The sequence below is a fragment of the Acartia tonsa genome, chromosome 3 (assembly GCF_053477335.1).
Source record: "Acartia tonsa isolate MP-2025a chromosome 3, ASM5347733v1, whole genome shotgun sequence".
Taxonomy (NCBI): domain Eukaryota; kingdom Metazoa; phylum Arthropoda; class Copepoda; order Calanoida; family Acartiidae; genus Acartia; species Acartia tonsa.
In genome coordinates, this window is record NC_137262.1 from 27,142,039 (window position 1) to 27,169,641 (window position 27,603).

General features: G+C 35.4%; 1 protein-coding gene across 4 annotated transcripts in view; it reads right to left on the reverse strand.

Moving 5' to 3' along the window:
* The window catches only part of LOC145313779 (uncharacterized), a 136,370-nt gene that overhangs the window by 87,737 nt on the left and 21,030 nt on the right, over positions 1-27,603 (reverse strand). For all 4 annotated transcript variants that reach the window (XM_080153384.1, XM_080153383.1, XM_080153386.1 and 1 more), the window contains exons 2-4: positions 21,433-21,634; positions 7,294-7,546; positions 129-484 (exon numbers count right to left, since the gene is read on the reverse strand). In XM_080153384.1, the coding sequence (XP_080009510.1) occupies positions 129-484; positions 7,294-7,546; positions 21,433-21,632 (809 nt within the window). In that variant the 5' untranslated portion in view covers positions 21,633-21,634. The remainder of the gene's footprint in view (positions 1-128; positions 485-7,293; positions 7,547-21,432; positions 21,635-27,603) is intronic.

The window sequence follows — 27,603 nt, forward strand, 5'->3', positions numbered from 1 at the left end:
TCAAGGCGAAAGAAACTATTTTTTAAAAACTATTTAGTAAAATTGTTTTAAATTGAGGATGCAAAATTTAATATCAAAGTGACTTTTGTCTCTAAATATTCACCTATCTATTTGAAAATTTACTTTACCTGCAAGTAGAACAATTTTCAGCGCCAGCAACAGCTGCCGTCACAGGCTGTGGCTGACAGCCAACGACATTTGCTGCCATAGCAGCTCTTTCAACAGCCTTTGGCAGCTCTTTAGAAGCTGTTGCAGTTTCAGCACAAGCAGCAGTTATAATCACATCATCATTACTTTCATTTGTGTCATTATCAATATCGTCAATATCACTGTCTCTACACAGGGCGGCGTTAATATCTCCTCCCATCTCCTCATCCTCCCTGGAGCTCTGGTCACCAGCTATGGCAGGGCCGGAGGGGTTGTCGTCCCCGCCCCCAGCGTCCTTTACCATCTGCTCCATGTCCTCAACGATATCACGTAACGCCTGTAAACAGAATAAATGTTAATTTATCTACCGTCAGGGATAAGGGATGGGAAACGTTGGAAAATATTATTTCAGGCCTATTTCAAGCCTAGGCCTAAAAAAACAGTTATGGGATGGTGCATTAGTTTGTTATCAACTCTAATAATATAGCTAAATAAGCGTTAAGAATATAAAGTATAGAATAAAATTCAGGTAGCTAGTCTAAAGTAAAAATAGAACTTTTTATAGAACCATTATGTCAATGGCTTTTATTTCAATAATGTTATTATTTCCTCAAAAAATTCATATTGTTTACTGTATCAATTTAAATTTTTCAGACGGTTTATTGTTAATTAGGTTGGCCTGAAACAGATTTTAGGGTGTGTTCTGTGCATTTTATTCATGAGTAAAATTTAATTTAAAAATATTTTGTTATCATTGCTTACTAAAATTCAAAGTAAAAAATAAATAAATCAAGTATAAGTGAATTAATACACCTGTTACATTCTATCAATTAACTGTTCCATGCCAAGATTAAACATAATTATTTTTTTATTTCAAAAACTTAATTTTACGTTTAAAATAAACAGAAATACTCAAATAAATATGTAATAAATTATAGCATATTTAATAAAAATGATATAAAACAGTACACTTTTTTTTACATATAGAACTAGTTTTGTGTTCGTATTCATTTTAGGGGGTTATCATTTCTGCATGAAAGTTTTAAAATTTGAATGGACCAAATACAACAGTTTCTTTATAAGCTACAAAATTAAAATTCTTAGCTACTTACATTCCAAAAAAATAACTCCTCCTTTTTTTTCTTTTTCTATAGGTTCTTTTTCTGATTGTGTAACTCTAAGCAGATTTGAAAATAAGCTGTTGTGATCAAACATTTATTTTAGTTATTATTATTTAGAAGCAGAAATTTGTTTGTACTTTGAATTTTTTCTATGATGTGCACTTTGCCCCGTTTTCTATAATTCCATTAGCCAGTTGCCTATTGGTTGGTACAAAACAAGCCCAAATTACCAAACACTATTGGTTTAGGACGGTAGCTAATAGGAGCCATCCGCCAAAGAAGTACCTTATCCCTTATCACTACCATTATCCTATCCCCTCATTTTGTGTTAAGAATAAGGAAAAACATGGTATTTTGATTTTAATAAATGCACACAACAAATAAATACTAGGTTTCTTCTTTTATGCTTTTTACTATTAAGCTTTTCTAAAATTAAGTTTGGTCCGTCCGTCCGTAACGGATAGCTCTTATCAATATAGTCATGTTATAATGATCCTATCGATTTCAAGCATTGCATGAGAATTCCTTTAATAGATTGAAAGTGTAGCAACTTTATAATGAGAAAACCGTGCGTCGCTTTTAAACATGCTGATTTTAAACTTTTTGACAACAACTTTTGTATGATATAATTAAATTATTTGGAATAACGATTTTTGAAACAACAAGGTACAATTCTATAGTCGAAGTGTCCTGTATTTACATAAAAAGTGTTTATACTTTTTTGTCTTACCTCCTTATTTTAGAGCTTCGCTTTTATTGACATTGTCATCCTTGTTTCAATAATAAAATCCATGAATCAACGGGCTAAACAAACTTAACCTAAATCCAAGGGGAAATTCTTACAAATTATTTTGATAAATAATATTTTAACAAGGCCAATCATGCCCATAAGTAACACAAAAAAACATTCTTTTTCTTATTTAATCTTACGGACGAAAAATAGATGGACACAGGGAGGTATACATTTTTTTAGTGGGGTAAAATGAAGGGTTTCAAAGCAAACACCCCCTTACCCCCACCCTTGGATTGGACAGATGGATTGACATGTACTAATTATATATTAGAGTTACTAATAACTATATCAAATATAATACAGAAACATTCATAAATACTTAGTTAATATTTACATAATATACAATGTAAATAAACAACTCTATGTTATAAAACATCATGCACAAATATTATATTTATTACTTTTAGTAGCGACGCTACTCTATAATTCACATTATTCGTCCGCATTTGGTGAAAGAGAGGGGGGGGGGGTGAGGTAAGTTTACCCAACCCATTTCATTTTTATTTGGGTGTGGCGGTTAGCGAGATCTTTTGTTAAAGACACGCATATGACAGAAACACTGTTACTTTTATATAATTTTTTTTAACAATGCCTGTTTTAAGGGGGGGGGGAAGTTCTGACACATTTGCGTAAACGGTGATTATTGGCTTTATCTTTGGACTGAGAGGATAGGTTATTAGGGATAAAATCATTCTTATATGATGAATTTCCCCCAGATTTAAGATTTTTTCGATAGGCCTCCAGGTTCCGGAGCTCCAGGCCTCCAGGTGGTCTCTGTACAGGTAAAAATTAAAAATAATTTTTTTTTTTTGAAGAGTTAGAGGTTAACTTATAAAACAAAATATGCTTCTTTTTGATTGTTATTCACATATTTGAAGAAAAAACATAAATATTTTGTCTCATAAGCTGATTTCTAACTCTTAAAAAAAAATTTTTTTTTCCATTTTTACCTGTACAGAGACCACCTGGAGGCCTGGAGCTCCGGAACCTGGAGGCCTATCCAAAAAATCTTAAATCTGGGGGAAATTCATCATATAAGAATGATTTTATCCCTAATAACCTATCCTCTCAGTCCAAAGATAAAGCCAATAATCACCGTTTACGCAAATGTGTCAAAACTTCCCCCCCCCCTTATTTGTATCATTAAGACGTATATATATAATTTTCAAAGAAATGTGTACATAAATTATTATTGATTTTACTATTTTACTTTTTGTTAGCTTAACTTTAACAAAACATTTGATTTGGTTAACGTGAAAATATTTTTTAATCAAATATAGTTGAATGTTTTTTTTTAATTTAAGTACTTATGAATACGGAAACAATTATACACATTAGACTGGGAAGCACCATTATAGTCTTGTCTTTGCTACTAATATTCTTTTTTTACTATATTTAGAGTATATATTTTGAGTCCTAAAAAAGTAGTATGAAAAAATACTATACAAAAAGGAAACGTATGTCATTTAATGATAAACCAAGCACCTTTTAAGATACTTATCCTGCTTTTACAGACTTCCCCTAAAAGTGCCTATCGAACACTGAATACCCCTCCTTATTTTTGTAATAAACAGAAATTGAAATTGTGGGGTGGGGGTTAAGTTTTGTTTAATTTAAAATCTACTTAGGCGGACATATAAAACTTGGCTCGGGAGCTACGTGTCAGTCGTCGCGAACCTTTCAAAAGAATTTTGAAAAGAGGAATGGCGATATTTGGGTCAGGTTTAGGACATCCCGCTGATTTTGAAAATTGTTTAAGGGTTGATTTCCCATAAGCTTACACACGGCTGACGTGCGGGTGCCTAGCCCTAATAGATAATCAATTATAATTTAAGTTCATTAAAAGCAAACATGAAATGTTTTAATTAATGTCTAGCCAAAATCTATAAAATATACATAAACTTGTGTTTAATGACTTTAATTTATATAATCTAAATAGAAATCTAAAATTTTATGTAATTCTAATTATTTTTCATAAATTCATTATGTAGAGAAACCTTTTTATTTAATCTGCGTAAAAAAGGAATAGGATAATGAACACATTTATTCCTATAGTAGATTAAAATTAGAATATAATCTATAATGTATATGATAATTAATTAAAGAAAAGCTTTGCTTATAAAAATATCTCACTAAATATTTGATTATTGGATGATATTGCAAAGCTTAACATTTAGGTCACAGAATCTATAATAGGATATTACCAATTATTTAAACTATATTAAAAACAATAGTATTAAATTTTTTTTAAAAGATCAAAATAAGTTCCTAGTTTGCTTGAAAGCTATTATAAACACTGTTTATAAGAAGCGCAGTAATAAAAAGCTGATCTACATTTATAAGAAATATAATATAGTTATATAGTAAAAATAAATAAATTGATATTGTATTTTTGTCACAATTGAATTAACAAGAAAATTGTTGTTAATTAAGGATTGAAATGTCCTAATTATGCGCTATTAAAAACTATAGAAATACAAATTTCTAGAACCATTTGGAATATTGGGAAAAAATAAGGAAATTGGATAAATAATGAATTCAGTAGTAAAAAGAAGTAAGTAGTTGCTTCACCCGTAGCATCTAGGGGATGTCAATAAAATAGCCTTAACCCAACCTAAGACTGCTATAAAACTTGCCTAAAAATTACAACCAAATCGTGCCAGCATTTCCCTCTTTTTTAACTCCAGACAAAAAAGACTTATATAATATAATAGTAGGATAAAGTAAGAATTTTTTTTATATTCCTTAGCTATCCAAATAAACTATACTTTTTCTCAAAAATGATTATTATTTAGACAAAGTATAGTCCTATTTATTATTTTTGCAATAACAACCACAATAATTTCTTCAGAGAAAATATCCCTGTGAAACAAACTGTAGGAGGGGAAGGGAAATTGTAAGAATTATTGTTTAAATTGATACAAATGATCTTATCCACAGGGAATACACAAAATAAGGGTCAAGGGGTAACATACAGGAAGGGAGAGGACCTTGGTCTGTTTATTATATTAGTTCCCAAAGTTTTATAGTCAAGTTTTCTTATTCGTTGTGTTATTCTTGTTTATTGGTGGATTTTTAACTTTTTGAAATTAGATATTGCATGAATAAATTGCATTCCTAAACAGACAATCCATCTTTTAGGATTTTTTTTCCACACAAGCGGATTTACATTTCAGGCTTATTCGCAGCTGAGGCGAGGATGCCGAGCCCTGATGTAAATGAACTACCACCACAATCTATACAGATATCTGGGTTAGTAAGGATAGGTATCCACATTCAGCGATTATAAACCTTTAGTTCATGCAATGTTTGTATCTATTTTATATTTCTACTTTTTCAAAATCCTTATTCTTCGGGGTTCCTGTAGCAACAATAATATTTGAAAACTGTACCTTTTACACAATAAAAATATTTAGGTTTGGAGTATAACGCACTCCCCCCCGCCCCCCTCCCCCAGTTTAGGGTTAATATCTTTTGATGAGATAATTTATACACGAAATTTCTGAAAAAATATAATAACATAAACCTAAATAAAGATTATCCGTTACTCCTATCCTAAGATGTATTTTTTTATATATTGGGAAGATAAAAGAAAGGCCAACATATAAGAAATACAGGAAGAACCTTTTATATTGTCAATGAACCATCCCCAATCCTCATTTTTTTTTCAATTTCAAAACCCATTTGAGGAGCTCGAAATATTATTACACATAAATCCACGAATTAAAATTACGTGTTACTAACGACAAGATGTTTGCAAAAAAAGGAGGACAAGGAAATACTGGATACTTTTTATCCACTTACTGACAATTTTAGGACTTGATTTTCAAGATGCTTCGCTCTTTAAATGTTTTACGTTGTTGTCCTAGAAAGTATTATTCCAAAAATCTAGAAGCGTCTTCAAACTATTAAAAAATGTGGGGGGGGGGGGGCGGGTGGGTATGGGTTCACTGGCAATAAAGTATATTTTGGTGAAATAGTTGTGTCCACTATATCCAATTATTGTTGATCTTATTATCCTAATAATAGATTCACTTCTCTAGTTTCTTATTCCATCCTATTATATAAAGTAGTATGATTTTTTTGTCTGTTGCATAAGATTTCGATATCTTCTGAACTGATTGATTTATCTATTTAAGGGGAGCGTTACATATGTCCCGGGATGGTTTTAGGTTATTTTTACCCTTTCCTAGCTCTTCAAATACAGAGCCCCTAGATCTTGTTATCTGATCCAAGGAAATAAAGGGATAAGACAATGCCCGAAAAATTGATGTACATCACAAATGATGATAAACAAAATTATCCCTTCTGTGAATTACAATTAATGGTTGACACTCAACATAATTGACCATCCTTTTAAAATTCAATACAAGTCCCTAAAGTTGTTAAGCCAGCGAATTAAAAAACGTTGTTTTATAACTTTGGGGTATAGTGTAATATACAGCTTAATGATCCCTTCCGCCCTGTATGTAATCAACTGTAGTTAATAATGTTTATTTGTTATTATGCATGTTATTTTTATGTAAATACTTTATAAAAGTTATGTAACTGAAAAGTTTCTTTTGGTTCAGAACAATTTCTTATACAACTAAATAGAAGCTTTTTTATTATAATCCTTTCTTCATTCAAGCAATATTCTTTAAGGCAGTTTAGTGAATATTACTGGGCACGGCAGCAGTGCACTGCGCCGTTTAAAGTGCACTGCTGCTGCACTTTAGTTTTTTTTTGTTTTATTTTACATATCCAATAAAAAGTTAAAAATATTCTTAAATATTTGACTCGAGATTTGTTCAGACATTCAATCCTAGTTATCAAGGAAAAAGGGTTAATTTCATTAATCAACAATGATAATAATTTGTTTCCATTATACTTTACTTAAGTCTAAATGACTAATTATAATACACAGTTCACTGGGTGACTAGATGGAAATCCAGCACTGGAATTCAATAAAATGGAATTAAGTAAGAAGGATGTTTCCAAAAAGTCTAAGCTTGTGGCACTTCATCAAACTTAAAATTTCTTTTTGTGGTTAATCCTAAACATGACCATAATTATTACTTGAAAATGATTAATTTGCCTTTAAAACCCTAATCATTTTCTATAATTTTTGTATCACTTTTTTATATGTATATTTAAAGAAATGTTTAGTCTAGTAGAATTTACCTGTTTTCCTGATATAAGGAATATCCTAAATATCACTCATTCATAAATAATATGTCTAGTAGAGTTTACCTGTAGAGTGGCTGGGTTAGGAGATGGAATATCCTCAATATCACTCATTCTAGAAATAATCCGTCTAGTGGTGTTTACTCCTCCCACTCGCGGAATAACTGGTCTATTATTCGTGGCGATTCCAGCTGTTTTGGCGGCTGATATGGCGGCTTCCAGCGGAGCGGTCAGCTGCCAGGATGACCACAGGGATAATTTGTCCACAGTCTTCTTGGGAGGGAAAGATATGTCCTCAGAAATTGGAGAAAAATTGTCCCTGAAATAAAAAAAAGTAAACTATTGAGAAAAAAAAACTATTATGCTGTATTTATTTTAAGATCTTAGAAATGGTGATTATGGTGGTTTAATGCTATTTTTATTGTCCTGTTTAAAAAAGCCCAGCTATTAAGTCATAAAGAACCGCCACGAAAAAAAAGATGGAGGCAAATTAGTTTTTTATTTAGAGAAAATAATACTTCCTGATAAATTTCTAACTTTTGATGATGTGTCACGGATTTTCGTCTGCAGTGAAGCATAACAGTAAAGTTGAATATTTACACACACATACACTCTCACACACACTCTCACACACACACACACACACACACACACACATAGACACACATACACATACACACAAACACACTTAGGTCATAAAATATTATCATATTGTTATTTTTATCATCATTGGTCAAGATTCAAATTACTAAAGTTTTTTTTAAAAAGTTATTTGTTTTTGTTTTGTTAAGGTTAAATGCTTGATTCTCTATTGGAATGGGTACATTCACAAAAAAAACAGCAGTTTATTTTAAATAGCAGCTGAGTAAATATCCCTTATAGCGTTACGGGCGGACAGAAAAAAAAGAGTTATATAGCTGCTTTGTTACTAAAAACTATATATATTTGTTTCTACTTTTACTTATTTAAAAAATTGCACAATTTTCCGGCTGTTATTATGTTTCTAAGTCGCAATTAATGAATCAAAGTGGCCTCTAATAAAATGGCTGTTTGGGCCTCCCAGGATTAAAATCATAATCATGAAAATGAACGAGGATAAATATATCCATAGTTAGTGCAGCATTAACAAGATATCATCACTATAACATATTAGAAAAAAATAATCAATATAACTTAAAAATAACAAAGTTGAAATTAATAACAATTTTTCCAGCTTCGAAACCGATCAATATCTGCTGGATAAGAACCGGTTCTCAGACATTTTGAAAAATCATGTATAGCATAATATTTCAGACAGTTTTTCACTAATATTTGAATAACAATCTTATTATTAAAACTAGTTTTGTTAGCCTGGCAAACCTGGTTTTAATTTTATAACTTTCCTTTTAATAACCGCTGAAACGATGTGATAATTAGATATTAATATTATAATTCTAACAATTAATATTGCTTGCCTTAGCTGTAACGGACCCCTAGATTATAAGTAGCAACGCTCCTACTTATAAAGAGGCATATGTAAATAAGTAGAATGTCTTGAATAAACCAGTTTAAAGATATGCTAACTTGATATTAAACAATTTTACATTACACTGCAGTAAGGGAAAATATGAATACAACAAGGTTGATAACATTCATAAAAACATGAATTTAAAAACAGACAAAGTGAGGTACAGGGCAGATCCAGACCGACGGACCAAGGCAGAAAAGGTGAAATAATGTAATGTAAATAAAATAAAACAATCTTTTACGATTTTTTACAATATGACAAGAAAAGGAGTGTTTAGATTTTGATTTATTATATTACGTAACAAATTAAAAAGATGCATTTGTAAAAATAGACACAAAATTGATAAACTTGAATTATTAATATTTATGCCTTCTTAAATTATAAAGTTTGTCCAAGTGTCTATTAGTCTATAGCTTAAGATGTAGCTTACCACAGAAAAAGATATTGTTCTCTTTTACAGTGAAGATTTTTATACATAGATCTAGGAAAGGTTAAAAACTATTTTGGGAGATGATGACTCAACACCTCCAAGAGAAATTGGGACCCTGCAGCAAAAAAAAACTTTTTCTTTTAAATATTAGAGAAAGTGGAGGGCCAACTCACCCTCAAAGCAACCCTAGAGGCCTCTAGGGGCGAAGCCCCCCAAAAAAATAAAAGTAGAAGATTTGTACATATTCCTTACATCAAATCCATAAACAGGGAAAAACAATTAGAATATAAAACTTATCAGACAGACTGACAGAGCAAGTTACAAGGTAACTTTACAAAAGCATACAAGACAGTTGTAATATGCATCTTTCTATTATTATTTTTTATCTTATATTACCTTTTTTTCAGGAAACATAATAAGACATTATTTTTATGCCAACTTTTCTAGGTCAAATAACAGGCTATTTTTCATTAGGTAACTAAATTTATATATTTATTCTTTTAATTTTAATAGGTTCAATGGAATAATTATTAATAGCAAAAACTTGCGTAAATGTTGTGCTTGGGGAAATATCTATCTATTTCATTTGTAAAGTATGCAAATTATAATGGTGCCCAAAGTTTTATCCACACGTTCTCTTATTTGCTTTCTAAAAAGCTTTAGGTCCTTTTATTAAATATTGAGTGATTAATTAAAAAAATTTATCTGTAGAAGGTGTAATAATTGTGTAAATAATTATTGGGAATGTGCATAAATTCAATATTCATTGTCTTATCCATAAGATCCAGGGTATTCTGCATTTATTTTCATTTGTTTTGATGGTTGGTTGTAAATGTGCCGCTACCAACAAAGAGCCAAGGTCAACATACATGTCACTTTTTACCAGGGAGGGAAGGGATATTGGGGTGTTTATTACACTAGTCCCCAAAGCTTTATGATAAAGTTTTATAATTCATTGGCTCAATACCTTTATTGAATTTTTATTGACTAGTTCATTAAGTTGAGTGTCCAAACCTTTCAACCCTTAAATGTAATTTACAGTTATATTTACAATTTTGTGTATAATCATTAGGATTTACAACAGATCTATAGTATCGATGTATATACAGACAACTACCTCCCTTCGTTTTTCAAAGACCTCTTTCGTCTGCTTCTAAATAATTTTCTGCTACTTAGCTGTTTTAATATAAGCGATACCTTTGGTTGATTTTCAATGACCCAATAGGAAGGTTGCACAAGACGATTTCGATGGGGAGATACAGTTATTTAACCCTTTCTCCCTCTAGTGTTTTACTCTAATAGATTTACATCAATATATCGGCCATTGTCTATCTCTTAAGATCCCTGGGTCAAAATACATGTCACTTTTTACACTTTCCATGACGTCAGCAAAGCTTCTCTATAACTATTTCTTTTTCACCCGTCCGTTAGCAAATATTTGTAATTGTATGACTTCAAAACAAATTAATACCCGGAAGATAAGAACCAGTTCTCAGCCATACTTTAAAATCATGTGTAGCATTGTATTACAAACAATTTTCGACGAATATTAAAATAAAAACCATAAATACCAGTTTTGTTAGCCGGGCCTTCTGCCCCTTTAAAATCTCTAGTTCTAATTTTTCATTTTAATATCCGCGGAAAGCAGTCTTTAATACTATGCGATAAATAACAATTCTTGACAAAGATAGAATAATAGTAGATATATGAATTAAAGAGATTGGAGTATAAAGAAAGAGATTTTATTTGTTAGAGAAATTATTAAAGAGAGGGAAAGAGAGAGATGTCATAATATATTTCAATTTAGAGAAATAAAAAGAGAAAGGATAATAAAGAAATAGGAGGAGGGAAGAAATAGAGAAAGAATAAGAGAGGAGGGTCGGGGGAGGGGAGAAAGAAGGAAAGAAAGATAAAGAAAGAAAGAGAGAGAGAAAGAAAGGATGAGAGAATATTTTACAAGATTAGACTCATAAAACAATGGATGTAGAATATACGTGGATATATTGACAGGAGATTGTCGTCAATTTAGGTTGCTAACATGGACATTATTTATTGGTCAGTTAGTTCATCCAGTAGGAGAGGAGGGGATTGGGTCAAAGGGTTGGATGGGGAGGAGGGTCGTTATTTTAGCCAGCTTCAAGTTTTACTATATTAGAGTACATGATAATCTGGTTTACGATCCAAGTAATAATAAATCCATTGGATTCATATTACAAATCGTTGGGACAAATGAAGAATGGACACTATAACCCTGCCACTAACCTTATTCATGAAAATACAGGGATCTCAAGGGATAAGACAAAGTAAGAATGGGTACTATAACCCTGCCACTAACCTTATTCATAAAAATACAAGGATCTCAGGGGATAAGACAAAGAAAGAATGGGTACTATAACTCTGCCACTAACCTTATTCATAAAAATACAGGGATCTCAGGGGATAAGACAAAGAAAGAATGGGTACTATAACTCTGCCACTAACCTTATTCATAAAAATACAAGGATCTCAAGGGATAAGACAAAGAAAGAATGGGTACTATAACTCTGCCACTAACCTTATTCATAAAAATACAGGGATCTCAGGGGATAAGACAAAGAAAGAATGGGTACTATAACTCTGCCACTAACCTTATTCATAAAAATACAGGGATCTCAAGGGATAAGACAAAGAAAGAATGGGTACTATAACCCTGCCACTAACCTTATTCATAAAAATACAAGGATCTCAAGGGATAAGACAAAGAAAGAATGGGTACTATAACTCTGCCACTAACCTTATTCATGAAAATACAAGGATCTCAGGGGATAAGACAAAGTAAGAATGGGTACTATAACCCTGCCACTAACCTTATTCATAAAAATACAGGGATCTCAGGGGATAAGACAAAGTAAGAATGGGTACTATAACTCTGCCACTAACCTTATTCATGAAAATACAAGGATCTCAGGGGATAAGACAAAGTAAGAATGGGTACTATAACCCTGCCACTAACCTTATTCATAAAAATACAAGGATCTCAGGGGATAAGACAAAGAAAGAATGGGTACTATAACTCTGCCACTAACCTTATTCATAAAAATACAAGGATCTCAAGGGATAAGACAAAGAAAGAATGGGTACTATAACTCTGCCACTAACCTTATTCATAAAAATACAGGGATCTCAGGGGATAAGACAAAGAAAGAATGGGTACTATAACTCTGCCACTAACCTTATTCATAAAAATACAGGGATCTCAAGGGATAAGACAAAGAAAGAATGGGTACTATAACCCTGCCACTAACCTTATTCATAAAAATACAAGGATCTCAAGGGATAAGACAAAGTAAGAATGGGTACTATAACCCTGCCACTAACCTTATTCATAAAAATACAAGGATCTCAAGGGATAAGACAAAGAAAGAATGGGTACTATAACCCTGCCACTAACCTTATTCATGAAAATACAGGGATCTCAAGGGATAAGACAAAGTAAGAATGGGTACTATAACTCTGCCACTAACCTTATTCATGAAAATACAGGGATCTCAAGGAATAAGACAAAGAAAGAATAGGTACTATAACCCTGCCACTAACCACATTCATGAAAATACAGGGATCTCAAGGGATAAGACAAAGAAAGAATGGGTACTATAACTCTGCCACTAACCTTATTCATAAAAATACAGGGATCTCAAGGGATAAGACAAAGGAAGAATAGGTACTATAACCCTGCCACTAACCTCATTCATGAAAATACAGGGATCTCAAGGGATAAGACAAAGTAAGAATGGGTACTATAACTCTGCCACTAACCACATTCATGAAAATACAGGGATCTCAAGGGATAAGACAAAGAAAGAATGGGTACTATAACTCTGCCACTAACCTTATTCATAAAAATACAGGGATCTCAAGGGATAAGACAAAGGAAGAATAGGTACTATAACCCTGCCACTAACCTCATTCATGAAAATACAGGGATCTCAAGGGATAAGACAAAGAAAGAATGGGTACTATAACCCTGCCACTAACCTTATTCATAAAAATACAAGGATCTCAAGGGATAAGACAAAGGAAGAATGGGTACTGTAACTCTGCCACTAACCTTATTCATAAAAATACAGGGATCTCAAGGGATAAGACAAAGAAAGAATGGGTACTATAACTCTGCCACTAACCTTATTCATGAAAATACAGGGATCTCAAGGGATAAGACAAAGAAAGAATGGGTACTATAACTCTGCCACTAACCTTATTCATGAAAATACAGGGATCTCAAGGGATAAGACAAAGAAAGAATGGGTACTATAACCCTGCCACTAACCTTATTCATAAAAATACAAGGATCTCAGGGGATAAGACAAAGAAAGAATGGGTACTATAACTCTGCCACTAACCTTATTCATAAAAATACAAGGATCTCAGGGGATAAGACAAAGTAAGAATGGGTACTATAACCCTGCCACTAACCTTATTCATAAAAATACAAGGATCTCAAGGGATAAGACAAAGAAAGAATGGGTACTATAACTCTGCCACTAACCTTATTCATAAAAATACAGGGATCTCAGGGGATAAGACAAAGAAAGAATGGGTACTATAACTCTGCCACTAACCTTATTCATAAAAATACAGGGATCTCAAGGGATAAGACAAAGGAAGAATAGGTACTATAACCCTGCCACTAACCTCATTCATGAAAATACAGGGATCTCAAGGGATAAGACAAAGAAAGAATGGGTACTATAACCCTGCCACTAACCTTATTCATAAAAATACAAGGATCTCAAGGGATAAGACAAAGGAAGAATGGGTACTATAACTCTGCCACTAACCTTATTCATAAAAATACAGGGATCTCAAGGGATAAGACAAAGGAAGAATGGGTACTATAACTCTGCCACTAACCTTATTCATGAAAATACAAGGATCTCAGGGGATAAGACAAAGTAAGAATGGGTACTATAACCCTGCCACTAACCTTATTCATAAAAATACAAGGATCTCAGGGGATAAGACAAAGAAAGAATGGGTACTATAACCCTGCCACTAACCTTATTCATAAAAATACAGGGATCTCAAGGGATAAGACAAAGAAAGAATGGGTACTATAACTCTGCCACTAACCTTATTCATAAAAATACAGGGATCTCAGGGGATAAGACAAAGAAAGAATGGGTACTATAACTCTGCCACTAACCTTATTCATAAAAATACAGGGATCTCAAGGGATAAGACAAAGAAAGAATGGGTACTATAACCCTGCCACTAACCTTATTCATAAAAATACAAGGATCTCAAGGGATAAGACAAAGTAAGAATGGGTACTATAACCCTGCCACTAACCTTATTCATAAAAATACAAGGATCTCAAGGGATAAGACAAAGAAAGAATGGGTACTATAACCCTGCCACTAACCTTATTCATGAAAATACAGGGATCTCAAGGGATAAGACAAAGTAAGAATGGGTACTATAACTCTGCCACTAACCTTATTCATGAAAATACAGGGATCTCAAGGAATAAGACAAAGGAAGAATAGGTACTATAACCCTGCCACTAACCACATTCATGAAAATACAGGGATCTCAAGGGATAAGACAAAGAAAGAATGGGTACTATAACTCTGCCACTAACCTTATTCATAAAAATACAGGGATCTCAAGGGATAAGACAAAGGAAGAATAGGTACTATAACCCTGCCACTAACCTCATTCATGAAAATACAGGGATCTCAAGGGATAAGACAAAGTAAGAATGGGTACTATAACTCTGCCACTAACCACATTCATGAAAATACAGGGATCTCAAGGGATAAGACAAAGAAAGAATGGGTACTATAACTCTGCCACTAACCTTATTCATGAAAATACAGGGATCTCAAGGGATAAGACAAAGAAAGAATGGGTACTATAACCCTGCCACTAACCTTATTCATAAAAATACAAGGATCTCAGGGGATAAGACAAAGGAAGAATGGGTACTATAACTCTGCCACTAACCTTATTCATAAAAATACAGGGATCTCAGGGGATAAGACAAAGAAAGAATGGGTACTATAACTCTGCCACTAACCTTATTCATAAAAATACAAGGATCTCAGGGGATAAGACAAAGGAAGAATGGGTACTATAACTCTGCCACTAACCTTATTCATAAAAATACAGGGATCTCAGGGGATAAGACAAAGTAAGAATGGGTACTATAACTCTGCCACTAACCTTATTCATGAAAATACAGGGATCTCAAGGGATAAGACAAAGAAAGAATGGGTACTATAACTCTGCCACTAACCTTATTCATAAAAATACAGGGATCTCAGGGGATAAGACAAAGAAAGAATGGGTACTATAACCCTGCCACTAACCTTATTCATAAAAATACAAGGATCTCAGGGGATAAGACAAAGGAAGAATGGGTACTATAACCCTGCCACTAACCTTATTCATAAAAATACAAGGATCTCAAGGGATAAGACAAAGTAAGAATGGGTACTATAACTCTGCCACTAACCACATTCATGAAAATACAGGGATCTCAAGGGATAAGACAAAGAAAGAATGGGTACTATAACCCTGCCACTAACCTTATTCATAAAAATACAGGGATCTCAGGGGATAAGACAAAGTAAGAATGGGTACTATAACTCTGCCACTAACCTTATTCATGAAAATACAGGGATCTCAAGGGATAAGACAAAGAAAGAATGGGTACTATAACTCTGCCACTAACCTTATTCATAAAAATACAGGGATCTCAGGGGATAAGACAAAGAAAGAATGGGTACTATAACCCTGCCACTAACCTTATTCATAAAAATACAAGGATCTCAGGGGATAAGACAAAGGAAGAATGGGTACTATAACTCTGCCACTAACCTTATTCATAAAAATACAGGGATCTCAGGGGATAAGACAAAGAAAGAATGGGTACTATAACTCTGCCACTAACCTTATTCATAAAAATACAAGGATCTCAGGGGATAAGACAAAGAAAGAATGGGTACTATAACTCTGCCACTAACCTTATTCATAAAAATACAGGGATCTCAGGGGATAAGACAAAGAAAGAATGGGTACTATAACCCTGCCACTAACCTTATTCATAAAAATACAGGGATCTCAGGGGATAAGACAAAGAAAGAATGGGTACTATAACTCTGCCACTAACCTTATTCATAAAAATACAATGATCTCAGGGGATAAGACAAAGAAAGAATGGGTACTATAACTCTGCCACTAACCTTATTCATGAAAATACAGGGATCTCAGGGGATAAGACAAAGAAAGAATGGGTACTATAACTCTGCCACTAACCTTATTCATAAAAATACAGGGATCTCAGGGGATAAGACAAAGTAAGAATGGGTACTATAACCCTGCCACTAACCTTATTCATGAAAATACAGGGATCTCAAGGGATAAGACAAAGTAAGAATGGGTACTATAACCCTGCCACTAACCTTATTCATAAAAATACAGGGATCTCAAGGGATAAGACAAAGAAAGAATGGGTACTATAACTCTGCCACTAACCTTATTCATAAAAATACAGGGATCTCAAGGGATAAGACAAAGAAAGAATGGGTACTATAACTCTGCCACTAACCTTATTCATAAAAATACAAGGATCTCAAGGGATAAGACAAAGAAAGAATGGGTACTATAACCCTGCCACTAACCTTATTCATAAAAATACAAGGATCTCAAGGGATAAGACAAAGAAAGAATGGGTACTATAACACTGCCACTAACCTTATTCATGAAAATACAGGGATCTCAAGGGATAAGACAAAGGAAGAATGGACACTATAACCCTGCCACTAACCTTATTCATGAAAATACAGGGATCTCAAGGGATAAGACAAAGAAAGAATGGGTACTATAACACTGCCACTAACCTTATTCATGAAAATACAGGGATCTCAAGGGATAAGACAAAGAAAGAATGGGTACTATAACACTGCCACTAACCTTATTCATGAAAATACAGGGATCTCAAGGGATAAGACAAAGTAAGAATGGGTACTATAACACTGCCACTAACCACATTCATGAAAATACAGGGATCTCAAGGGATAAGACAAAGTAAGAATGGGTACTATAACACTGCCACTAACCATATTCATGAAAATACAGGGATCTCAAGGGATAAGACAAAGTAAGAATGGGTACTATAACCCTGCCACTAACCTTATTCATGAAAATACAGGGATCTCAAGGGATAAGACAAAGGAAGAATGGACACTATAACCCTGACACTAACCTCATTCATGAAAATACAGGGATCTCAAGGGATAAGACAAAGGAAGAATGGACACTATAACCCTGCCACTAACCTTATTCATGAAAATACAGGGATCTCAAGGGATAAGACAAAGTAAGAATGGGTACTATAACCCTGCCACTAACCACATTCATGAAAATACAGGGATCTCAAGGGATAAGACAAAGAAAGAATGGGTACTATAACCCTGCCACTAACCTTATTCATGAAAATACAGGGATCTCAAGGGATAAGACAAAGAAAGAATGGGTACTATAACCCTGCCACTAACCTTATTCATGAAAATACAGGGATCTCAAGGGATAAGACAAAGAAAGAATGGGTACTATAACCCTGCCACTAACCTTTTTCATGAAAATACAGGGATCTCAAGGGATAAGACAAAGTAAGAATAGATACTATAACCCTGCCACTAACCTCATTCATGAAAATACAGGGATCTCAAGGGATAAGACAAAGAAAGAATGGGTACTATAACACTGCCACTAACCTTATTCATGAAAATACAGGGATCTCAAGGGATAAGACAAAGGAAGAATGGGCACTATAACCCTGCCACTAACCTTATTCATGAAAATACAGGGATCTCAAGGGATAAGACAAAGGAAGAATGGACACTATAACCCTGCCACTAACCTTATTCATGAAAATACAGGGATCTCAAGGGATAAGACAAAGAAAGAATGGGTACTATAACACTGCCACTAACCTTATTCATGAAAATACAGGGATCTCAAGGGATAAGACAAAGAAAGAATGGGTACTATAACACTGCCACTAACCTTATTCATGAAAATACAGGGATCTCAAGGGATAAGACAAAGAAAGAATGGGTACTATAACACTGCCACTAACCTTATTCATGAAAATACAGGGATCTCAAGGGATAAGACAAAGGAAGAATGGGTACTATAACCCTGCCACTAACCTTATTCATGAAAATACAGGGATCTCAAGGGATAAGACAAAGGAAGAATGGGTACTATAACCCTGCCACTAACCTCATTCATGAAAATACAGGGATCTCAAGGGATAAGACAAAGAAAGAATGGGTACTATAACCCTGCCACTAACCTCATTCATGAAAATACAGGGATCTCAAGGGATAAGACAAAGGAAGAATGGGCACTATAACCCTACCACTAACCTTATTCATGAAAATACAGGGATCTCAAGGGATAAGACAATATACGATTAATTTAAGTACACGCCCAATTATGATAAATAAAATTGTCCAATATGTAGAACTGAATAACTGATGAAAAAGTCAGAAAACTACTAGTTAAACCCAACTAATCAATATTAAGTAAATCATAGAGTAGATTCACTGCTAATAATAGAAACATTCAAACAGTATGGAAAACAAAAAGCCTAAATTTCATGAATGGTAGAATAGAATAATTTCATAGAAAAATAGAGGAACATAACTTTTATACAAATTGTAAATATTTCAAAAATTCAAGGTTGGGGAAATTCATTTTCTTTTAAGAACAAGAACAACACAGTCCATGTGCAGTTTAGTTTTTCTGTTGTAACCTTTTCTTACACTAAAATAATTAGGTATCAAATACTTCTTTTCCTTCAAAGATATTGTTTATATCGTCTAGATGCAATATTAGGAAAACAGAGCCACATTCAACATATAAAACAGCCATAACCCTGCCTGTTTTAAATAACCTTTCTTTAAAAAGGATAATAACAGTTAGATTTAAAGAGATATACAGAAAGACGGACACACACACATACATCTACATACTTTTATCCTATTATAAAGATTATTTTTATCTGTAGCTTAAGATTTCAGTAACTACTCGACTGATCAAGTTCTCATTTCTAGAGAAGTTTTATATAGATTTAGGCTAGTTTTTGCCTCTTTACTTACTTCTTTGAATGAAAAGCATTTAGAAGCTAAGGGTGGAGCCATAAGTTTTATATGAATGAATCTATAATAGCAGGACAGAAAAACAAAATATATTATTTGGTATAAATAAAATATATTATATTTGCCAGAGCTATATACAAATATCAGGGAGGGAGAAGTTAATACAAGATAAATCAAATACCATTCAAATAAAAATGTTTTTTTTTTCTGCTCTATAAGTTTAATTTACCAAAGGCATAATTTTGATATTTAAAACTGGGAGAATACATAATTTATCTGCCATTGTCCTATCCCTAATAAATCTACTAGAAATAGAATATGTGGATATATTAACAGGGAATAATTTGTCGGCATCTAGTTGCTAATATGGACCTCATATATTGGTCAGTTCGTTTATCCAGTAGGAGGGAGGGGTGAGGAGGGGTCTCTGGTGCAACATCCAAGTAATAATATATCTTATATTATGTATTATCCTGTTATATAAAGTAGTAAGCTTTTTTGTCTGTATCGAAGGATCTCATTAACTGCTGAACCGATATGGTTCTCCTTTACAATAAAGCTTCTTATAGGTCCAGGGAAGGTTTTACATTTTTGGGGGGAGGGTATCTCCCACATTAATTGCCCCTAGAAGCCTCTAGGGGCGTAGCCGTTAGTATATTATAATACACTAGTGGCTTCGCCCCTAGCCTCTAGGGGCTTTGCCCCAAGAGGTATAATTACATCTTCTATTACTTACCCAGCAGAACGGATCACAAATTTTCGCACCTACCCAGCGATTAAATTCGCAAAATTCGTAAAATTCGTAAATTTTGTAAAATTCGTATATTTCGTAAAATTCATAAAATTCGCAAAATTTAAAAAAAAAAAAAAAAAAAAAAAAAAAAAAAAAAAAATGGGGGGGGGATTTTTTTTGGGGGGGGTTGGGGGTGTCCCACCCCCCAAGAAAATAGCTTAAAACCACCGCAGGACTAATAGGTATATACCCTGAAGAGTAGAATCCAATCGGTTCAGTGGTTACCGAGATCTTAAGCTTCAGACGGACAGATGGACAGACAGACGGACAGACATCGTTCTACTTTGTATTATAGATGAAGTATATACTTATTTAGCTTATGAGGCCAGGAAATGGCATTTTTTTTGTATCTGCAGGGAAAATCTATCATGGGTAGCATAACAAACAAGGACAATTATGTACATAAGTTGGAAAAAATTTCCTACAAATAACTTAATTCTACAGAAAGGAGTAATTTTGTTTATCATAAATTGAGGAATGAGGAATCAGTTCCTAAAATACTTTTTTTTAACAAATATCAAACATAAAATCTTGATAAAATCATTGTATAAAAAAGAAGTGATCTTGACAATTTGGATCCGGTGCAGTACACGATAAAATAATCCTGGTAACGATTATCTCCAAAAATCAATAAGCTTTAAAGGCTACTAGCTGCCAAATAAACATCTATATCCATTACTCAATAGTGCACAGTTATCTCGCAGTGCACATAAATGCGCGAAAAAAAAACTTATTTTACGCGTATTTTCTTCAGATAAAATTTCCCAGTGTATCATTAGATCTTGGCTATTCCAGTTTATCAATAGGCATTCATATTCCGCTTATAACGATATTCTGGCATAACCGTTTGGCCACTACAGCCTTTAAAGTTCCTGGAACATTTTACAGTGAACTGCACCTGATACGACAATTCTAATATAGGAAAATCCATTATTACGAAGTGAAAACTTACATAAAGAATTGAAATGAAAAAGGTTAGATAAAAAGAAAGTTAATATGTCATATGAATGAAATAAAAGAGAAAACAAGGATGATGATATCCATAAAAGCGAAGCTTAACATGTTATGCGGTCAGATTAACGAACTTGCAAAAAAAATTATTTAAATACAGGAGGCTTAAATTGACTTACTTACATTTACTTACTTTATTGAGATGCTAAAAATCGTACTTAACTGTTACAGAAATAATCATACAAAGAATGAAATAGACGGGACAAGTCTAAAATGCCTAAATAACGGTAATACCTACGGACTAACATGAAAAACAATGTGTAAGACAAACATAACTATAAAGTAGCAACGCTACTAAATATTTAACACTTACCCAAAATAGTAAGTCCTTATTGAAGACGTCGACGGCTGCTGTAGACTGACGGACAAATTTTCACAGATTTTTCTTTCCCCGGTTGGTGGATTTTTTTCACCAACTTCTTTTTGTAGTTGATGTTGTTGTTGATGATGGTGTTCAGGACTGTCTAGGAGTCGTTTACGTTCCTCTCTGGGGTCACCGGTCAAATTCACCATTACTAAAAGAAAAAAATATATATCATTAATTATATATGTATTCTTTTAATTTGCAAAAAGTATTACTTTTTTTGTTTTTCCGTTAAAATTTCGCTACCTTTAAGATAAAATCCAGATCCACCAGATGGTTAATGCGCTTCCGCTAGATAGGTAAAAACTAAATGTAAATGTAAATGACACATTAAAATTACGATTTAGGTTTGATTTTACTTTTTTGGTAGGTTTTGAACATTTATTGCCAAGGTGCAAAATTTATCTAATCAGGGAATACCATTCAACTGGTATGTTTGTGTGGCTGAAAGTATAAAAGTTTATTTGTATTTTAATAAAACTATAGTGTTACAATAAAACCTCTTCCTGAAGGCTAGACCAAAGGCCTATCTAGAGTTTTACAAATATTTTTAAAAAGAAGATTATATAAATTCTAGAAGCTGTAATTTATTGGTTATGGTCCTTAATTCTTAAAACTTGGTACATTTTTTGGCTCTCTCTAATTAAAAGTAATATATCGTTTTACGCACATTTATAGATACACTGTATATATTAAAGTACTATACTTTTAATGTTTTTCTGGGTAGGGCCTTTTGCGTCTATAAGATTTATGACTTAAATATGGTGTTTGACTTTTATTAGTAGATGAAATTTGAAATGTACTTTTTAGTACTTTTCGAAACCGATCAGTATCCGCAGAACTGTTTCTTAGCCATACTCATGTAAAGCATCATATCACATACAATTTTCAACGAATATTAAAATAAAAAGATTATTACCAGTTTTTGGCGATAACTTTGTTTTGAAAAGTAAAGAAAAGTACATATATCATATGGCTTTATCCTATTAATTTCATTCTAAAATTTTTAACCAAGTTTTCCTTAATAATTCTTTACTAAAAATTGCTCATACAATAATGTTAAAATCTTATATTAATTTATTTTAAATTTATACTAAAGTAGAAGGATGTATGTATGTTTTATTGTTACTGATTGATATAGCAGGAATTTCTACAGCATATATATGTTTTAGTGCAAGTTTTAGGCTATTTTTAAGAAGATATGTTAACCCCCCCCCCCCGCTACCTTTAAGAAATCCCAAAAGAAAACACTTTATGTTTTATAAAAAGGTATAAATAAAACAATTAGAAAGAAATAGAAAAAATAGAATACGATTTTGCTAGTCCGTTGGGACACTACATGGCAAAAGTTGTATTTTGCATGACGTCATTATTATCAAATGCATTATTTCCTACTGGGGACTTTTACACACTCACACACATACACATACAATTCAAAGAATAATAGATGAAAGGATTTTTAGAAGCAGAGATTCTTTACAAGTGTATGTTAGTTTGTTTGTTTATCTGTCATTTAGTAGGATCTTTAGGGATTTGACAATGAGCGATAATTTGATGTACATCCCTAATTATGATAAACAAGAAGGTTTCAGATTAAAGTTATTGTTTGAAGTTTGGAGACTCCTAGTTCACAACAATTCAACACCCAAGTTTTTTGAGCCAACAAATAAGAAACGTGCTTATACAACTTTGGGTATTGGTGTAATACAAACGGACAGACGTATGGAATTATGGAGTAGCTTTGCCAGTTAAATAAAATAATAAAATCAATGATCAAATGACATAATAGTTTAAAAATATCAATATAATTAATTTAAAAACAAAGCATTTGTTATACCAGTAAAAAATGCCAAAAATATAAAAACAAGGATGACAACAACCATAAGAGCAGTTATGTATAAGTAAACCAATTCTAATTACTTTAAAATAGCTCTAATAAAGATAAATTTGAGGATACTAATTGATAAGACAATGGATGGAAAATGTAAATACATCCCCAATGCTGATAAACAAAAAAAACATATTTTAGTTAAAAAGTTTGGAAACTACTAGTTTTAAACCAACCAAAAGTGTCCAATGTTTTGAGCCGACGAAAAAGAAACGTCGTTTATAATTTCGGGTTACGATAATTGTACGTTTTGACATGCATTACATAATGTAGAAAAGCTTCGCTAATTTACAAAAAAAAAGAATTATTTGCCATTAAAACCAAAATGAGTAAATACTTTTGTAAATGATATTCCAATTTTAAGCAGGTCCATGAACTGATTACAGTTCACTACTAGAACAAATGTACTTTCATTTAACTTGTAGTTTTTTAAAATACTAGAAAATAAGGCCTAATTAAAATACGGTATAAATAAGCATGGCCATTATTAAAAGTGAAAGTATGAGTGTTAGTGTTTTTAAAACTTTAAGGACGAATGTAATTTACAGTCCATTGTCCCTATTAGTAAAGGAAGGTTTATTATCCCATGAATAAACCTTCCTTGAAAATAATGGGTAGTCGACTTCTTCTTCTTCCACACAAGTGCTCGTAAATGCCTCTTGAATCGTTGCCGCTAGAAGGCGAATAAAGTATAGTTGTAGCTGTAAAGAGGAATGTGTTTATGACCCCAACTGCCTGGATTGTTGCAAATATCTGGCAGAAACCAGTTTCATGTGGGAAAAAGCATACTTAAGTGCTAAAATGTACTATAATCAGGGAGGGAGAGGACAATGACATATAAAATAATATACAACCCTTTCTTTCTCTTCAATCATAAAAGTCTACCTAATGATGTATCTTACTAATACGAAATTGAAGAAAATCAAAATTTCATATATTAACCTATCCAAGTAACCCTGATACTTAGGTCTTTAAAAATGTACTATAAGAATGGAAAATTCAGATATTATGCAATAAGATTCAAAGAACCTACTAATGTTATCATTTTAATAGACAATTATGTTTGATAACCTAAACAAAATATTTGCTTTTATTATTAAAAGTTTCTACAAAATATGGTAAAATACTAATATTTAGAAATATTTTATAAAAAACTATTTTCTCCAGTTATATTGTGGTATCCGCCTAGGTTAAATGGCAGACACCAGAGTTCAAATGACTACGGCAGTGCGAACAGACGTGGACACATATATTATAGAGAAGCTACGCTTCTCTAGCAATCACTAAATAATAAACAGAGTCTATTCAGTTGTTCCTTTATTCAGGGTCTAAGGTTTACTAAAGTTGTACAACATAATATAAATACATATGGATTAGGAATAAAGATAGTTAAAGGTAAATCATACAAGTAAAACATAGATAGTTGCAATGGTTAGGTAGATGGCTATCCCTGTCCGGGGGAGGCAGGATAGCCCATGGAACAGCACAATGGGTAGATAAGCATAGAGGGGTTGAGTGGTAGGTCTGGGTACTAAAAGGGAAGGTTTGATGATTACTGTGACAACAACAGTCTGTGTGGGTGGTGATTCTATCGGGTGAAGGAAGGCTTAGATCCTTTATCCTCAGGGCTGAGGTGGTGCTGATAACTTGGTGGTTGAAGGGGAAGGTTCCGGTGCTTAAGAAGGGAGAGGGAGGGGTAACACCCCTCCCTCCACATGCAGGACAACTGAGAGATGAAATCAATACCGTTATCTGACATATTTGCAGGTGGCTTTACAATTGTAGAATAACAGGATTTAGCTGGGTGCGTAGCATCACTATAATGTCTTGGTTTCTGCATGGCCCAGAGTTGCCGAATACCACAACTCTCCCCTCGGAAGGCTGGGAGGGGTTGTCTGCACCGCCAGACTTCCGACAGTGGTTGAGGCCTTCAGTTTGTTGTCCTTGTGGAATGGGTCCGCCAGGACACCAGCTGCTAAACGGTGGTAGACTCCAGCCCTCCCCAGGTCGAACGGAATCTGCTATATCTGCTGGATTAGCTGGTCCTGTTGGATGTTCTGGCCGTTGGATATGTACTTCTGAGGCCACCCTGGCAACCTCCAGGGGTGGCACAGCACATGAGGGGGCTTGGACCAACAGCCGCCTGGTATACACCTCTTCAGGTTTCTCTACTGGGCTGGTGGTCTCCATCTTGTTGGTCACCTTGCTGCTGGCAGGCTGGTTACTGGATGCAGGCGCAGCTTCTTCGCCCTCGGGGCTGGTCAGGTTCATTCGGCTTCCAGGGTCTCTGTCAACGCGGGCAGGTGGTGGTTGCCATACTGTAGGAACGTTGCCTCCCTCAGGCTCATCCTGGACATTGGCAGAGTGGTGCATGGCAGTCAGACCTGCAGGGTAGGGGAAGGTAACAGTCCATCCCCTGTGCCGGAGGCTGTCTTGGATCTGCAGGGTTGGCTCCGCTCTAATTGGCTGGGGGACAGGCCAATCCACGGCCACTGCTGCTGGTGGACTGGAGGCACAAGGCTCCGGATTTCCTCCCCTAGCCTGAAGGTGTCCAGGCACATCGTCTCCATCTTGGGTAGACATAATTGTTGGGGATCCTCTACTTCTATGGTTAGGCTTGGCACTTGGTGCATCTAGTTGAGTTACTCCCCAGGCAGCGGCCAAAGCTTCTTCAGTTTGGCTGGTAATGGCTGATATCCTGGTTCCTGGGGCAGATGCAGGGGGCGCAGGCAAGTTTGACCCAGCACAAACTTCCTGGTACACCAATGCAATACAATTACCCTGGCTTGGTTGAGGGAGGTAGACAGCTGGACGCAGTTGAGGGTGAGGGACAGCTGGACTCTCCCTGCTGGCTGGGGGCTCTGGCTGACTGGGGGTGACGGGTGTCACCCCTTCCTCTGGGGCTGCGGGCTCGTTCCGGGGTCCAGGTCTCTCGGTGGCGGCGACGGTTGTCGCCCCAGGCACCAGTGTGGGGGCGCTGGATAGCACCCCCCAGTCTTCACAGGGGTCCAGGTCTCTCGGTGGCGGCGACGGTTGTCGCCCCAGGCACCAGCGTGGGGCGCTGGATAGCACCCCCCAGTCTTCACAGGTGGCGGCGACGGTTGTCGCCCCAGACATCAGCTTGGTGGTGCAGGGAAGCACCTCTCGTTCTTCCCAGGTGGCGACGCCGGTTGGCGTCCCATACATCGACTCAGACTTGCTGGCTAGCGCCTCTTGCCTCTCCCGCTCGGCGGCCGCCAGGGCCTCCCCGTACACCGTCCCGGTGGTGCTGGGTAGCGTCCTCGGCTCTCGCTGGGGGTGACAGGGGTTACCTCCTCCTTCGGGGGACGCGGTCTGACGGGTACCATCATGTTGAGGCCGACCGGCAGGGGCCGCAGGACTTCTGGCTCCGCAAGGTTGGTTGGCTGCACGAACTCCGGTCCCATGTGGTTGAGGCTGAAGTCCAGGCCAACCCGGTTGGGTTCAGCCGCTCCTCCCAGCACGTTGATCCTGGCCACTATGGTCCCAATCTGAGGCACAGACTCCTGGGTAGCTGCGGCCCCAGCGGCGGCAGCTGGTTGGGGTGACGGCTGGGCATCTCCCTCCAGGTAGACCTGGGTGTCAGACTGGTTGTATGCAGGTTGTTGGGCTGCCTGGTGTTTCTTCATTGCCTGGTCCCAACCGGTTCTACACTTGGCGGCTGTGTGGCCGTTGAAGCAGCAGCGCTCCTTCGTCCAGCTGGGTCCCATCAGTCCGGCTTCCACAGGGTGTATCAACCTGCCAGGTCTCTCATCCTCCAGTTGGGGCACCAGCTGACAAACAGGGTCTCCCCTACTAGGGATCAGGCAGTGCTGGGCTGCTTGTGTTGGCTCCTTGGTTACATTCAGCCTCCTCCCCATACACACAGGTCCCTTCCATACAACCGGGGCTCTCCTCTCCTGGGTGGCGAGGCCAGCCTCGGCCTTAGCTTCTGCAGGTGCTTCTCCACATGAGGGATCCTGCCTCCAGTTACTCCAGGTCGTTGGTAGCAGAGGCCGTTGATGGTGCCAGTCGGAAGGTGGGCTATGATCTCTGGGGGGTATCTGTGGCCAGTGTGTGGACAGGTACCCACAGTTGAACCGGCAAGGCCCAGAAGATGCCATACTGATGGTAGCCTGAACTGGGTTCTGGACTGCCAGCGGGCTGTTGGTAGCCACCTGAGTTAGGCCAGAGTTGCCAGCTGGTATTGCGTCCCTGCCAGGCTCTGTCAGCTG